At 40.9% G+C, this 15,985-nt stretch overlaps 1 protein-coding gene across 3 annotated transcripts in view; it reads left to right on the top strand.

The window, feature by feature from the left end:
• The window catches only part of sipa1l3 (signal-induced proliferation-associated 1 like 3), a 63,767-nt gene that overhangs the window by 21,092 nt on the left and 26,690 nt on the right, over nucleotides 1-15,985 (top strand). For all 3 annotated transcript variants that reach the window (XM_026299152.2, XM_026299150.1, XM_026299151.1), the window contains 2 exons: nucleotides 7,297-7,377; nucleotides 14,666-15,402. In XM_026299152.2, the coding sequence (XP_026154937.1) occupies nucleotides 14,911-15,402 (492 nt within the window). In that variant the 5' untranslated portion in view covers nucleotides 7,297-7,377; nucleotides 14,666-14,910. The remainder of the gene's footprint in view (nucleotides 1-7,296; nucleotides 7,378-14,665; nucleotides 15,403-15,985) is intronic.

Genomic DNA, 15,985 nt, shown 5'->3' with positions numbered 1-15,985 from the left:
TCCTGCTGGGAGTTGGATATGAAGATTGATGCTACTTTCATGTCTGCCAGTTAAACATAAAGCCAGCAAACCATTAGAGTAACATAAAGACTGGAAACAGACACACACACAACAACTGTGTCGGAAACCAAGACTGCCAAAGTAATGTACAAACCACAACAGCTGCAAACATGTCTGCTAGTCCACTCTGTCAACCAATCATGGCTTAGGAAAAGGCGGTGATTTGTTACCTGCAGGCAGTAAAATGAGAGAATGCTGAGTAGATCCTCTGTTGTTCGCATAACCCTTTTATTTATTTCTTTTTTTGTGATTATGGGATTTTGTGAGCGATTATTATGATAGATTATGGATTGCTAACCCATTAATCACAATCAGCTGGAGCAATCGGTGCAATCAGATGACAGCATATAGCCTTATGAGTCTTTATAAAGATGTTTTTGATTAGTTTGAGAAAGTCTGTCTCTGCTGTCCGGTCCTCTTAGTTCTGACAGCTTTTAGAAACAGGAGCCCACTTCACTAATCTGCTTCTTCAGCCACATCACATATGTTCTGTGTCTGCTCCTGCTCTGCCAAACTGCACTTGTTAAGTACAAAGCGGAAACGCCAGCTAATCACTATTATGTCAGCCAGATTATATATGACAGATGTATTTACTGTAGTTGAACTGCTCTCACGCTCCGCCTTCAGAGCTGTCATCCTGCTGACAGGTGAGCAAACATGAATGAACATTATTGCCAATTATAAAAGCATGTGTCACTGATAAAGTGCAACGGTAGGGATGCTTGCCCAGCTGTCTCTTGATAATACGTTATGATTTTTTTTTTAATACTTGTCTGTAACTATTAGTCATAGCAGTGAAGTCCATGTTTTCTAATGCAGCGAAAAGGGCAGCACAGTGAACAGTGTTTAGGAGAGAGGTCATGTGTGTTCATTATTTAGAGGAAATCTTTTAATGAACAGCATTAACAGTGTTGACTTAGGCAAAATTAAAATATAGTAATTGAATAATTAGAACATGTTTTGATCAGTAAATTAATTTGCATGTTCCGCTTAATGTAGTCATATATTCCATATTATCATGATAGAAAATATAAATATTCTATAATGCAAATTGATGTGGTTATTGTATTATTAGTGGTAACAGTCGCATATTTTTGCAGCTTAATTCACTAGAATACTTAGGGTGGGTTGGTGTTTGGATGGTCCTAATTTTTGTTCATTTGCGTGGTCATCAACAATAGCAAGATACAATCTTTTATTTTGTCTAGTCTGATGTTTCCAACCAAGTGATACATAAACAAACTAAACATGATGGGCGTGGGCCAACATTGCACGGCTGTGGGTGGCATTGCATTCGTGTGGTTGGGTATTTTAACTCGTCTGTCAATGGGAAACTGTGATGGCACCAGCAATTTCACACATTTCAGTTGTTTTGTGTATATCATGAAACTTATGTTGTTCTCATAAAACAGAAAATCTTAATTGGAGGAACAGTTAAACACAACTACCAAATTAATTACTTAATTAAAAAAAGACCATGTCTATTGTGTATTATTGTAGAGATGTTATAATATATCATAATATTTTGAATGCTGTAATATACATGTAGCTCTGACTGTCTATGTATAAATGTGCGTGTGAGCAAGTGACTTCCTCAGGGGGTTCCTGTGTGCCCCCTTGGCTAATCCATATGGAGCAGCAGTAGCATGCTGCTCTCACCTGAGATGTCTCTGTGGGAACTGCCACAGCTGGCACAGTGTAGGTCACCCTGAGGACCTGCCATTACTGCATCACACACACAGACACACACACACATACACAGAAACACACTCAGTGTCACCGCACACCCACGGGGATAGAGGTTGAGTCCAAGAGCAGGGCTGAGGACTCGTAGCTTGGCTTCCTTCATCAGTTTTCTGTATGTTTTTGTACTATGAGCTATAATTGATATATGCTTTTTTTTTAGACTCTTTAATTCTATACCTTTTGTACAGTTTGTGCTGCTGTTAATGAACATGTCATCAACATTAAAATCCTGGGTTTGATAAGTTATTGTGTAAGTGTTGAGTTACAACTTAATCTTGTGCAAGTCGCCCCCCTTCATAGCACAGAAAAACTTGTTAAGTCTTGTTGGGAATTTGCCTTTTGACCTGGATCATAGAATAAGTGCAGCTCATGTGTTAATTTCAACAGAGAAAGGGGTTGATTGGTCTTGTGTCTGACCTGCATGTCACTGAGAAGGAATGCTGTCTGCTTGTCTTTCAGACAGTATGCCTGGCTTCCTGTGGCCATAAAAACTAGCTAGCTGACAAAATCTCGATGGCAATCATTGCTGTGTGCCTGCAGCCGCCTGACGCCAGGTGATGCGTCTTGATGTTCCGGGAGAGTGAGGGTGTGCTGAAAAAAGGTCTGTGGCGATGCATTCGGTTTTTCTCCTGTGATAAGCATTACGTGCGGGCCTGGAGTCTTTAAGAAGCTATTCTCACTTACAGCAGATCTGTGTGACTATTTTGGAGGTGAATGATTTATTATTTGTATATGTTGTCAGACTGAAAAGCACTGAGTTAAGGGCCTTTTCTTAGGCACTAAACTCCTTTGTGTGCATTGAGGTTCACTCTTTAAACTCCCCTGTTAATCCTCATCACTCACGCTGTCATCAGGTTCAGCCTCTGCAGATGTAACTAAAAGAGACCATCCACACAGCTGCCCCTGGAGCTACACGAATGGCTGGTCAATTCACTGCAGACTGTGTCTAAGACAATGACCTATAGAAAAAGGAATTAGTTAGAATGGGCTGTAATATGGAACCAAAAACAAACACCACATGCCTGGAGGTCTGCTGATTAATGCACTTTTTGAGCCCTAAGGCTTTTCTTTTTTAGAGCTCTTTGGGATATGCTTTGATGCTCACGTAGCACGTGGTTGTTGGTATCCTGCAGACAGAGCACGAGGGGAGGTGGACAGACTGATTAAACCACAGAGGAAGTAGGATCATCTGAGGACAGCTGGGAGAACACTTAACAGACAGCCAAATAAAAAATAAAATAAAATAAAAAAAAAAACTTCCACTGCAGCACTTCTGAAGAGCTTTCAGATTGTTTAGTTATTGCAGTAAAGCACATTCTGTGTGTGTGTGTGTGTGTGTGTGTGTGTGTGTGTGTGTGTGCGTGTGTGTGTGTGTGTGTGTGTGTGCGTGTGCGTGTGTGTGTGTGTGTGAGAAAGAGAACACACGGAATATCACTATGCAGCCATCAGCTGATAGTGTTAGGTGGATTATCACATAGTCTATTTACTGCTCCACTCTTAGGCTGTGTGTCTCGCTTGCCTGTGGCCCACCGCCTACATTGTGCATCTTCTTGCTGGTGCTCCTTCCCGTTCCTATGACAACCAGCGCCAACGTAGAAATCAAACAGCTACAGCAGCATTTCCAAAGGGGTTCTGGTGAAAGGAGCTCTGTGTATTACACATGACTTCATCACTGTATTTTCCTCTAATGTTGCCCAAGGTTGAGCCACACTGCCATTGCTCAGTTTATGTTTGTTTGTGTGAAGAAGCTCTGTGTCTTTGCTAGTAATAATCAAAAATGGGAGCCTTAATAACAATAGTTATTGTTGTAATACTCACATACATTATACCAACTAGTTGATGATTCTTGATAAACATACTCTCTGCATAAAAGAAAGGGAAATTGCACGTCTGATTGCAATTTCCTCTAAAGGAATCTTTAAAATACATAAGCTATATATCCTAAATACCTTCTCTCCCTTTTATCAAAAACTTGGTGGGAATCTCCAATATAATTGCTCCAGGTCTCTGATTATGTATCGTGATATAAAATTAATATTTGGTTCTTATTTTTGAATTGGTTAATTTTTTTTTTCTCAATTTATTCATTAGTTTTCTGCCACTTTTCCAGGTCATATTTAATTATATGTTAATTATATTCTTAGGTGTAATTATAATAAGCTGTTAGGAAGCAATTGTAAACATGCTAAAATTATTTAACAAGTGCATCAATTTATTTTTGCATTTCTCATTCCTACTGGTTTTAATTTGTTTGGAACATGCAACCGGTATTAAATTACATTCTATGTGATATTAAAAAGCTCGTATGGAAACCCCGTAGAAACTTTGCCAATTCATAATAAACGAACTGATCATTAGTCTCATACTTGGAGTAAATCTTCACTTGTATTGATCCACTACTGGTCGATCAGAGCAGCTCTCAGGCTGATTCATTTATAGTGTACGCAGGGTTACTTTTAGAGTGCACTGTCTTTCATTGAGCTTCTCCAGCTGTTTGCCCTCATGCGACACTCCCACTCCATCCTAAATTCATCTTAATGAAGATCTTCACAGCAGGACGCTTTACAGCAGGACAGAGCCACATGTCTTTCACCTGTGAGGAAGGAAGCCAAACAGGGTCTTTTTTCTGTTCTCCCTCTGAACACACCCATTGTGCCATTTGAATTCAAATAGGAGCCATGGGGGAAAACAGAGAGGCACAGAGATGTGAAAGGGATAAAAATGTGTCAGTCCCCACCTCCCAGTGTCGGAGTGTGAATGGGACTGCCCACCCCTCTCTGCAGGGAGGCCCCTCTCTCCTGCAGCATATTCACTTCAAAGAAAATGTTATATAAAGTAAAAAGTCACTGTTTCATGTTTTCATATGTTTTAAGAGTGGGATACATCAGTTTTCTTTCATAGATGAAATTCCAAGATGATTGTTGATGAAGATATTTTTGTATTTACTGTAATAGTGGATATTTGCTCTTAGCTGATAATCCATAGTTGGACCATTTGGGCTGCAACTATTTTCTTCTACTATCAGTTAACATGCTAATTAATTTCTGTATTAGCTGTTTATTTGTTTAGTCTTTAAATACTGGGAAAAGTCCAAGAAACCAAGGCATCGTCTTTAAATGCATTTTGTTTAACCAATAGTCTATTATCCAGAAATGTTCAGTTTTAATGTAAAAGGGGAAAAAAAAGCAGCAAGTTACCACACGTATTATGATTGTTGTTTGTTTGTGTGTGTTTATTTAAAAAAAAAAGAAAGAAAAAGACTGACGTTACTAATAATTTATTCAAGCAGTTGCAGTTGTTCAAGAAGTAATTTCTCTTTGGTTGATTGATGAAGTTGAACTTTTTCCCCTCTAATCTGAAGGTTCATCATAATAAATCTGCAAATGATAATTCTTTCTGTCTAGAGAAGAGCACACAGTGTGAGGGGAAAATGCCAGGAGGCTGAGGAGTACTGACACAATGAGTGCTCTAAAATATGCATATGTCGGAGTTGTTACAGTAATCTCATTTTAAGCACAACATAATGCCAGAGATGGTGAAGGCACAGACATGCCTCCAGACACACATGCAGACTCTTCTTTCCATCATTGGCTGCACTTCCACTGTAATGAGATAAGATTTGCATATGTTCTCATCCATCCCCCTCGCAGATGAATTTATTGATTTATTCATGGTCCCATTGTGTACACCCACACACACACACACACACACACACACACACACACACACACACACACACACACACACAGATGTAAGCCATGTCTCTTCTGGCTGTGTGGCAGTTAATGGCTCAACTAAATATACAGCTGACCAAGTCTTAACGCTAGCAACCGTTATAGAAATGTACTTTCCAACAGGCCTGTGTGAATGTCTGCTTTATGCACCCCACTGCTTCACCCAAAGGTTCACTGATGTTTGGATGTGGTGCTTGACAGAGGTCCTATGTCTTCATCAAGGTCTTCGTGAATCCTGTTGACCTGTGTTATATTTTGGGACCTTTACTGTTTTGCTAATGATTTAACCCTATTGCAGTTTATGAGGTTACATTTTCTCTGTGTGTGCGGTTGGTTTACCAGTTTTGAGTCCCTTTGTTCCTGCTGAGCTTTGAACCACTTTGCCAATGTCGTTTGTGGCAGTGAGTTGTTAAGGGGTCAGTCGGCCTCCATGGAAACATATTGTCAGAAAATGTATCCAAACACCTGTGCCCTCCTGCTGTTGTCCAGTTTGCAGCTATAGTAAATGTGACTGCAGTGTTACACAATGCAGCTAGTGTTGCACCTTAGTTGCTCACATTGACTTTTTTGTCAGACTTTATTTAGAAAACAATTAGTTCCCCCTATTTAGCATGTACTTCCTCCTGTGAGCCTCCTTAAGTGGAGGCTGCTGCATAAATATAGTATAGTTGGGATTTCACTGATGTGATATGTGTACTTGACACAGAACAGACAGGTATAATCACTTTTAGACTGAGGCTGTGGGCTAATAGGTTTTCACTTACAGTTTCATTTTATTTTCAAGGCAGTAGAGTGTAGCCTTAGTCCTGAATCCATGCTGACACTGCTGGCTTTGTTAATGACTGACGCCTTGTTGTAGTAGCCCCAAACCAACACACACACACACACACTGAAGATGATGGGTGTTATTATGCATGGTGTAGCAGCGTAAGTGGACCCTGATTGATCAGTATTGATTCGAACTGTATTTGTCAGACAGTAATGGGCCTCCCCCTCAGGGCATTACGTCTGCTGATTCTCACACATCCCCTCCTCAGGCCCCACTTCACCCTGTTCTTTATGTCCTACTTGTATTTGAAGAGCCCTCCCCCCTTCCTGTTTTTAGGCCCTACCCTAATCAGACTGCGCAGCCCCCTTCACTTTGCCTCCACTCTTCCACTCTCTTGCCGTCCATCCTTTCCTGAAGAAAGAGCTGCTACATGCAGACAGGTTGTGATGATAAAAGGCAGGAAATGACCCAGGGGTTAAGGGAGACAAATACTCTGAGCACAGGAGTTTGTGTTTTCATACTTCTGTGTAGAGGTTGTGCTTGTTTGTTTGTTTTTATGCATGTGTTTGTTATTTGAGTTGATTTGTTTTTGAAGAGGTAGAATACTCCAAAACCTACACATCATGGTATTTTTATTCTGTGTATGCAAATGTGCTGAGTACAGATAGATAGCCTAAGGCACCCTTGTTTAGGCCCCTAGTAAACTATAGACATGTCTGTGTGTGGATGACCTGAAGAGCATGAAGACAGCCTTAATGGTAGCTACCACTCACAGATTATGTAAAATACAAAAGGTTAAAGAAATTGAATCACAATAGGATAAGTAAGTGAAGATATAAGATTAACATGGAAAAAAATTTAATAGATTTTTACAGTGGCTGTATGTGTTCTACATGTTATGCGTTGTATAATACAAAATCCTTGAAATGTGCAATTCCTTAATTTGAATAACCAGATTGCCAATTCTCTCATTTTTTTTTCCTGCAGAGTAAAGCACTGAGTATTTCCTTCCTACATGGTGAAACATCACTACACCTGCTTCACCTGCACAGCTGAAGGCAGAGCAAGGTAAAAATAGTATCTTGTATATCTCTCTGTGTTTGCGGATGATTTAATCCTATGCAGATGGTTATATAGTGTTCATTTGGTCTGAGGTTCTATGTAGTATTTAATCAAATAGCACAACTGCTCCACTAGTGTTTTGATATTATCTGCTTTGTTCTGCTTCATCTTAATGTGAAAAGAGAAAAAGAGAAAAGTAAGATTCAGAGACTAAAACACAGAGTAAGTGTGACCTGTCTGCTCTGTTTTTATGTGGATAAGCACGTCCTTATCTGCATTTTGTAATGAAAAAGCAGGTCACCTGACATGTTCTCAGCCTCCATAAAGGAGACCTGCCCAGAGGCCACTGTCAGGAACTTCCACAATGTACTCTGATGTGTCCCATCCAATTTCTTTCTGATTGAAGTAACAACTCACTGTTACTTTCACTTTAATTCTGTTTATGACCTTGTCATCAGCAGCTCCTCTTATTTATAATTGAGTTTTCTCATCTCAATTTTATTACATGAATATAGTATCTTGGACCATACATTATAGTAGAGGGGTTTCAGATTCTCTTACACAGCACTGGGAAGCAAAAGCTTAAATATTTAACTAGATAATTGCAGTAGATGGAGCCAAGAAAAGCTACTTGAAAATATGCTCTAGAGTAATTTGACATTATTAATACTGACAGCGAGCAGGATAAAAGGAAACCTGCACATAGGGTTGGGTGATACAATGGCTGATAATATAAATTTGCTTGCTGTCAGAGATTTGATCGTACTGTTTATACCCTGGTAGCATACCATTGGAATCTTTGGGTGTATTGGTTCGCAGTGGACTGTGTTAGTACTGGAAATATGTGTTTTGCACCTTTCTGGTGAAGTGTCTTGTTAGGTATTTAATTTACTCAGTTAATAAAAATAACAGTACATTTTGGGCAACCAACTGAATTGAGAAATCTTGTACAAGCTTTGAATGGTCATCTTGACCTCCCCTCTCTCTCTCTCCTCTGCATTTCCATATATTTATCACCTCTTTTTTTTTTTTTATCACAGCCATTAATCAGCCCCATCTCCCACAGATAAACTAGTGAAAAACAATTATCCTGAGTGATGATGTGGGCTGCATTTGCAATCCTCATAACTGGATGCTTGTTATGTGCATATCTGACTGTTTGTGAGTTAAATGAGTCGTGCTCTTTTCACTGCTACCCCTGGTCTTCCTCCTTGTCCTCTCAAGCTGTCTCACTGTAATAGGACAGCAGCCTCACAGACAGGCAGATGGAAGTGACACCAGTGACATCAGTGGGATTCAGCAAAACAATGTAGACGGAAATCAGTGGAGACGTTGACAGCACGGTTGGGACAGAGTTGAGGAAAAGGCTGGGGAGAAAAGTGAGAGGGAGAGGAAACCAGGGTGACAGAGAGAGAGAGAGAGAGAGCTGCAGCAGCCTAGTAAAGCCTTTAGTTTGAAGGGAGAGATGCTGCCTCCAGATAAAGCAAACACATTTACAGGCCCAATATAGATCAGACTCCTGTGTTTCCTTCCAGCCCAATATTCTGATATGCCAGTGCCTGCTCTCTGTGTTTCCTGTAGAGTTTTGTTGCTGATGGAGGGGGTCAGGGACTTGGGGTTATTGGTATCTGAGTCTCCAGTTTGTTATGAAGCAACTTCTAGGAGTCACCCCCATTTAGCACAGTGTCTGAAGTTCTTGAAAACTACTAATTTCAGTTTCTCTATTTAAAAAAAAAAAAAAAAAAAAATCCTTTTTTTTTTTTTTCTAGCTTTGGAGGGAGTTTTCTCGCTGTAGGGAAAGCAAATACTGTTTTCTTGCAGGTGAGTTCAAGAGAAATACCTGGCCGGCAGCAGAGGATACTATCTCCATTTAGCATGTATGCCAGCACAACATCAAACTTAGAAGACAGGTTTCCCCCACAAGCACATCATGAAAATGTAGGCAGACATCCTGTAACATCTCATCATATCGGCTTGCACCTCCGGACACCTCCCCTTACCACTTCCATTTAAAAGCAGTGGCCAAGGCTGCACCTAATGTTTATTATTGCTCTGAGTTTAGCTACCAGTTATTTTTATCAGTTAATCATTTAGTCTGTGAAATAAAAAAAAAATCATCTCAGTTTCCTAGGGTGCCAAAATAACGTTTCTCAGATGTCTTGCTTGTCCACTGGCCCACTACCCAATTATATTCAGTTGTGTAAATTGCAAACGGAGAAAATCCAGAGTGAAGAAGCTTGAAACAGAGAGTTTTTTCAATTTTTAATCACCATTTGTTCTTGGAAAATGACTGAAATGATCATTTGTTTTTCAAAATAGTCCGTGTCAAGTCTCAAGTTTTCATAAGCAAATTAGAAGCCTTACAGGTCTCTGAATGCTGACCATTTAAGGAAATGTTTGCACATTTTTCAAGTCTGTCTTCCTAATGAAAAACCAGAGTAACTAATACATGATAAATCACAAAATGAGTTTTAACATAGCACTGATATTTCACAGGAACTTTATGTTGAATTCATAATTGACCATGGCAGTCGTGCTGAGGTTTTGGTTTTATGTTTACTCGCGTCTTCAGCTGAAATAATCACTTTAGGTTTTTTAAAATGTCATCACCTCCACTGGCTCTAACTTCAGTATCTTTTCATTTGTGAATGAAATAAGGTTATCAAGGCTGGGATTAGTGTCAGTGCAGAGCTGATGGCACCTCCTGCTCTGTCCTGTCTCTCAGCAGACACTGTGAGATGAATGCTGGACGTGCTGTCCCCAGGCCGCCTGCCAGAACTTTATTGTGTTATATTACGGTGTCGTGCTCTGCTCTGCTCCTGTCTGCCGTCTGCCTGTCATATGTACCACCATCTGTTCTCTAAACCAGCCCAGTATCTAGCTCTGGTATAGTATGCTTCATTTAACCTCCTAAGACCTGAGCTTTGGTTTGGCTTGCATTTTAGATTTCTTCTAGCTATTTGGGGTTAGGTGGAACCAATAAATATAACAACCTGATATTATCTTTGAACATGAAGCACTTGTAATTTGTGTACAACCTTGATGTCAGTCAGAACATTTCGAATGAGGTGTGTGTGTGTGTGTGTGTGTGTGTGTGTGTGTGTGTGTGTGTGTGTGTGTGTGTGTGTGTGTGTGTGTGTGTGTGTGACAGAGAAAGTGAGTTTGGAGATGCAGAAGTGTGGTATAAGTATTATGGTGCAGACAACAAAAAATATGATGTGGACGCCAGGTCCTAGGAGGTTAAACTGATATTTCAAATGCTGCTGATGTTTTATAAACCCACTATAACCGTTTGCATTTTTAAAAAAAAATCTAAATGGTTATTGAAGATTTCTAGAAGCCTTTGTTCTTTGTAGATACATCTTTGAAAGAGACCTTTGCATACAGCCACGCATCCCTGCTGCAGTGTCAGATGTAATTAGGCGGCTTTCTGTTTTTGCACTGGCACATACAAACGTACAGCGGGTCAGTCCGTCCTCATCTCTGATCCTGTTACATTTGTCACGAGCTCTCAGTAACACTCCACTCTGATCTCAAGCCTGCCTGCATTGCTACAACATACCAGTGAGCAGCAGCATTGGCACCTCCTCTATGCCAAGTACACTCATTCCTTTGGAAGTTACATTCCTCTGCTAACTCTGTCATTACTACCATCGGGCCAGTGTAATTACCAGCCTCGGTGTGTTTGTGGTGCACGGGCTAAGCCTGCATCGTGCAGGGCAACTTGGAGTGGGTGTGTAGGGGAAGAGGGAAACAGCATGAATGGGAGAGACAGAACAGGGGAGGTACATCCTAGAACTAATTACGGTACTATATATGAGTAATTAAAGGCATTCAATCTGAAGTCTACACCAAAGCTCGATGTGTCTTCCCAAGTCTTACAGTAGTTGGTGGAGGTTAATTCTGTCATATTGTTGATTAGCTTTAAAAGTAGTGCTTGACTTTAAATACCTAAAATCATTTCGCTCTCCTCCCCATTTCACCACTTCAGAAAAACCTTTCAATTTCCCACATCTGAGTATGCAGGTTTTCTGGTATTTTGGCTGCTTCTCTCCTCTCTGTGTTGTCTGATGATATTTAGGTCACTGTACAGTATAGTTGTTAGTGCCACCTCATTCACTGTGTGAGTGTTTGAAAGTGATTTGATGTTTATACCTCACTGATGCTATTTTTTTGTTTGTTCCATTCAGAGAGAGAAAACGTATGTAAAGTTCTGGCAAAACTTTTGACCCGACTGTTAATTGGTTATAGTAATGTATCAATCCTTTACAGCAGCAATAATAATTCTAATAATTTATAATATAATAATTTTTATTATACTAGTGCATCAAAGAGCAATGTGAAAAACATGTGACAGTGCGAAAGGGCTGATTAGTAGTGAGGAACCTACAGATAGCTGCCACCTGAATCTGCAGTTCCCTTCAGGTTTACAGAAGTTTATAATGAGGTTCAGCTGTCTGGCTGCAACTTCACTGTTTTAGTTCTGTCTCCACACTCTCTTTGCGTTGTTTTCAGCCATATCAGGCAGCTGTTTTTAGTGAGAAAAGCTCTAAAACCTACTGTACTCTGCGCTAAATAGCAGACAGATATTGATATTAAGCATCTGTTGAACATAATGGCGCATTTAGCAGCTGATAAGACACGTGTACCTCAGGGCCAAAAACGGAGCTGAAAGAGAGTAAATATAGTACTAGTCTCCAAATGAATGACGGCATCTCTTTGATCAGTAGTTCACTGAGTAAGTCACATTTAAGATCAGTAGCTTAAAAGTTGTGAACACAATGTTGAAAATGATAAACATCATACCTGTTTAGTATCATGGTGACTGTACAGCCATGAGTCATCACAGAGCTGCTGGCACGGTTCTTGACTCTTACTTTGTTGGACTAATGGAACATAACTAAGTTACAGTTCAACTGGCAGAAAATAACCCAGATAGTCCAAATTGCTGGTCTGCATCTATTGTTTTTGAATGTTAAAGTCAGGTATGCTTCTCGCTGATGTGCTGTCAGAAGTGACAAACCACACTCTCTTCATTGCCTTTCTCATCAGGCACCTCAGACACATAATGAAGCCATTCTGCAGCTCCTGCAGCTGGTGCTGGATAATCTGGGATTGGGTCTGATAGTGGATCACAGGACAGGCCTCCGGATGAAGGAAGACTCTGTCAGAAAGCATGATCAGAGTGGGAGCCTTTTGGCCCAAAAGTGTCTGTAGTCCTCCAGAAACAAAGACATTATACATCGTAGGCTGTATGACTATAGGGGATTTTATTTGCTGTGAATGAGGTTTGTTGATGGTGCCCATGTGCGTGTATAAGTGAATGAGTAATGCAGTCTTGGGGCCAAAAATGGATTCCGTGAGGACTCATAAAAGGCGTTTTGTGTCATAAAACACACACAAACTGCTCTGAACTGCTTTGACACAATGAAAAGCTCAACATTATGCAAATAGCACTTCATAAAGACATAGCCACCCTAGAATATATGATTTACAAAAACCGAGGCAGCTGGAGAAAGAACATATTTCTTCTTATCCTTTCCTCATAACAAAAATTGATCTTAACATATATCTCAGATGTCTTTCTTCTGCTGTTAAACATCATGAAATAAGTGAAACGTTTTTCCCCTTTTCAGGCAAGCTACATTTGCCTTGACGTTAAAACCTCAGTGTGTAGCAGCAGTGTCGATGTAAGTGATTAAATTTTAATGCTTTTCAAGGCGAGTCCAAATTATTAAAAAGTTTTTTTTTCTACTTGTGGTTTGCTTGTATGATTTAATTACTTAAAGCTTTTAACCAGATTCCAATCATTTTGCACCTCATCTCTGATTCACAGTGGAAAAGGGATTTACAGTTGTGAAAATATTGAAATGTGTCTATGAAATAACGCACAATAGATAGGAGGAAAGTGCTTCAGTCTGCACTGCTTAATGATATAAGATATAAGATACTCCTGAATTAACATGAACATAATCAACTAGTGGGGTAGCTTGGTGCATAGCACTGTTGCCTCACATCAACACTGTCCCTGGTTCGAAACCCGACAGGGGCCTTTCTGTGCTGAGTTTGATTGTTCTCCCCGTACTTGCATGGGGTTTTCTCCGGGTACTCCATTTTTCTCCCATAGTGCAAAAACATGTATGTCAGGTTGATTGGTGACTCTAAATTACTCATAGCAGTGAGTGTGAGTGTGTGAGGTTGTTTGTCTGCATGGGCCCCTGTGACAGACTGGTGACCTGTCCAGGGTGTACCCCCGCCTTTCAACCAAAGAGAGCTGGGATAGGCTCCAGCAGATCCCTGTGAACCTAAATAGGAACAAGCGGGTATAGAATATGAATGGATGGATGGATAGTAAACTATGTAAGACTGGTGGGCTTTAAGATTTGACTTAAAGACTGTCATATTAAAACATGACGTTCTGGCTCACTGAGCAATGTACTGCTTTCTTCCTTACGCTTTTTTGACTGTGCAGTCACTCTATTTCTGGCTTTACCCCACCTCACCCCTGTAGCTGCTGCGTCACTTTGTGTCCTGGCTCTGTCTCTCCTGAAGATCGTATTGATCTCCAAATCTCAAAGCCTATTAACTACACAGCAATGTAGTCATCACTCTGTAGAACAGAGTAGCTTCTGTGTCTCAGCCATGTGGAGATCAATGCCAGCATGACGACAAATAAGCTAACACTCATATTCTATATCATCACAGTGGGCCTCTCAATAGTGAGTATTGAATTTCAAGTGTTTAAATTATAAGTTTGGATCTGTGTTACCTTCTAGTCTGATAATATTAGTGTTTCTGTGGTTTTAATATGCAGCAAGTAGCCACAGCTTTTGTGTCCTGTGGGTATATGAGTTTTTGTGTGTACACGAACATGTAATTCAGTGCAGTGTGTGTGTGTGTGTGTGTGTGTGTGTGTGTGTGTGTGTGTGTGTGTGTGTGTGTGTGTGTGTGTGTGTGTGTGTGTGTGTGTGTGTGTGTGTGTGTGTGATAATAATATCCCTTGTCAGGCTTCGGAAGATTAGCCTCAATGGAAGAAATCCTCTGTCATATCCCCTCACCTTATTTTCCCTCTCTCTCTCTGACTCGCTCTCTCTGGCTTATCTGTCTTGTATTGTTTCACAGTTGAGCGACTTGCTCTTTTCTCATTCAGAGCTCAGTTTTTCTTTAGGCCTGCATAGAAAATTTGGGTCACGCAAGCACTGTGAATTACAAAAATGTTCCAGTATTTCAAATCTGATATATTTTCTGAAGCAGATTTGTTAGAATGACTTGTCTTTTTTTTTTTTTTTCTCAGATCAGCATCACACTGAAACTGCTTTAAAAACAAGAAGAGGACCAGTTCCACGTGACCCAAACTGGTCTGTCATGGAGCAGTAGCGTCTTTCCCACCCTGCCAGTTAAAAGCAATGTTTTTGGGAGCTGGAGGCCGTAGCACCATCAACAGAGTGTGTGTTGGCCCCCTCCTCTCCTTAACTAGAGCCCCTCCTGACACGGGATGCCAGCCCTCTGCCCCTCAGCCCTGAGCTCTTCTGGGGTGCCATGAACAGCTACAGAGACAGAGGGGTCACTTGCACCTCCTCGGACCTTCTGGATGGAGGAGGAGGTGGAGGGGGATTACCTCAAAGCACTCCATTTCGCCACATCCCCAACGGCCACCTGGCCCCTGGCCCCACAGATCCGGCCATGCAACCACGTATTTCTGTACCCAAAATGGGGGTTCGGGCACGGATCGCAGAATGGCCTCCACGTCGTGCACAGTCCCGGGAGTCGCTGCTTGAAAACGGGCAGATTGGAAGCAATCATTATGGAGACGATGGCTCCACTTCAGTATCATCATCGGTTTTGTCATCTGACATCGGGTTGGTGCGGGGAGGAGTCACCAGGTTGCCACGGCGATGGTCGAAGGACGTAGAGTTCAAAGGAGGAGGGTTTGGCAATGAAAGAGGTTCACCTTTGAACCTGAGGGTGTTCCCACCACTAAGACAGCGTTCCAACAGTGAGGTGACGCTGAGTGAACAGGATGAGAACGAGGTGATCCTTAAATCTTCCTCTGAGGTCTCTTTTGCACCTAGAGTTTAGTTAAAGCACAAAATAATGGTGCCTGTTATAGTTCATTTTCACGCTGACTTTGTACAAACAAAACAAGAGAAGTATACATGAAGTTATACAGACCATGGGTTGGTTAATTTTTGCAACTGTTACCCTGCTTCCTGGACTAAAACTACGATCACACTGCTCATAATATTTCGCAATTAATATGTATCATTTCATTTAATATATAATAATAATAATATTTAATATAGGGTTAATGGGGCCTAGTGGTTAGCATTGTTTCTTCACAACAAAAGGATTCCTGATTTGAAACCTGACAGGGGCCTTTCTTTGTGGAGTTTACATGTTCTCCCCATGCTTCTTCCCACAGTCCAAAAACATGTATGTCAGGTTGATTGGTGACTCTAAATTGCCCATAGGAGTGAGTGTGAGTGTGTGTGGTTGTTTGTCTCTATGTGACCCTGTGATGGACTGGTGACCTGTCCAGGGTGTACCCCTGCCTTTCACCCAAAGAGAGCTGGGATAGGCTCCAGCAGATTCCTGTGACCCAAAATAGGAATAA

Source organism: Mastacembelus armatus, chromosome 13, assembly GCF_900324485.2.
Source record: "Mastacembelus armatus chromosome 13, fMasArm1.2, whole genome shotgun sequence".
NCBI lineage: Eukaryota > Metazoa > Chordata > Actinopteri > Synbranchiformes > Mastacembelidae > Mastacembelus > Mastacembelus armatus.
Note: the sequence above shows the minus strand (reverse complement) of the source record. Positions and strands in the feature narration are given on the sequence as shown.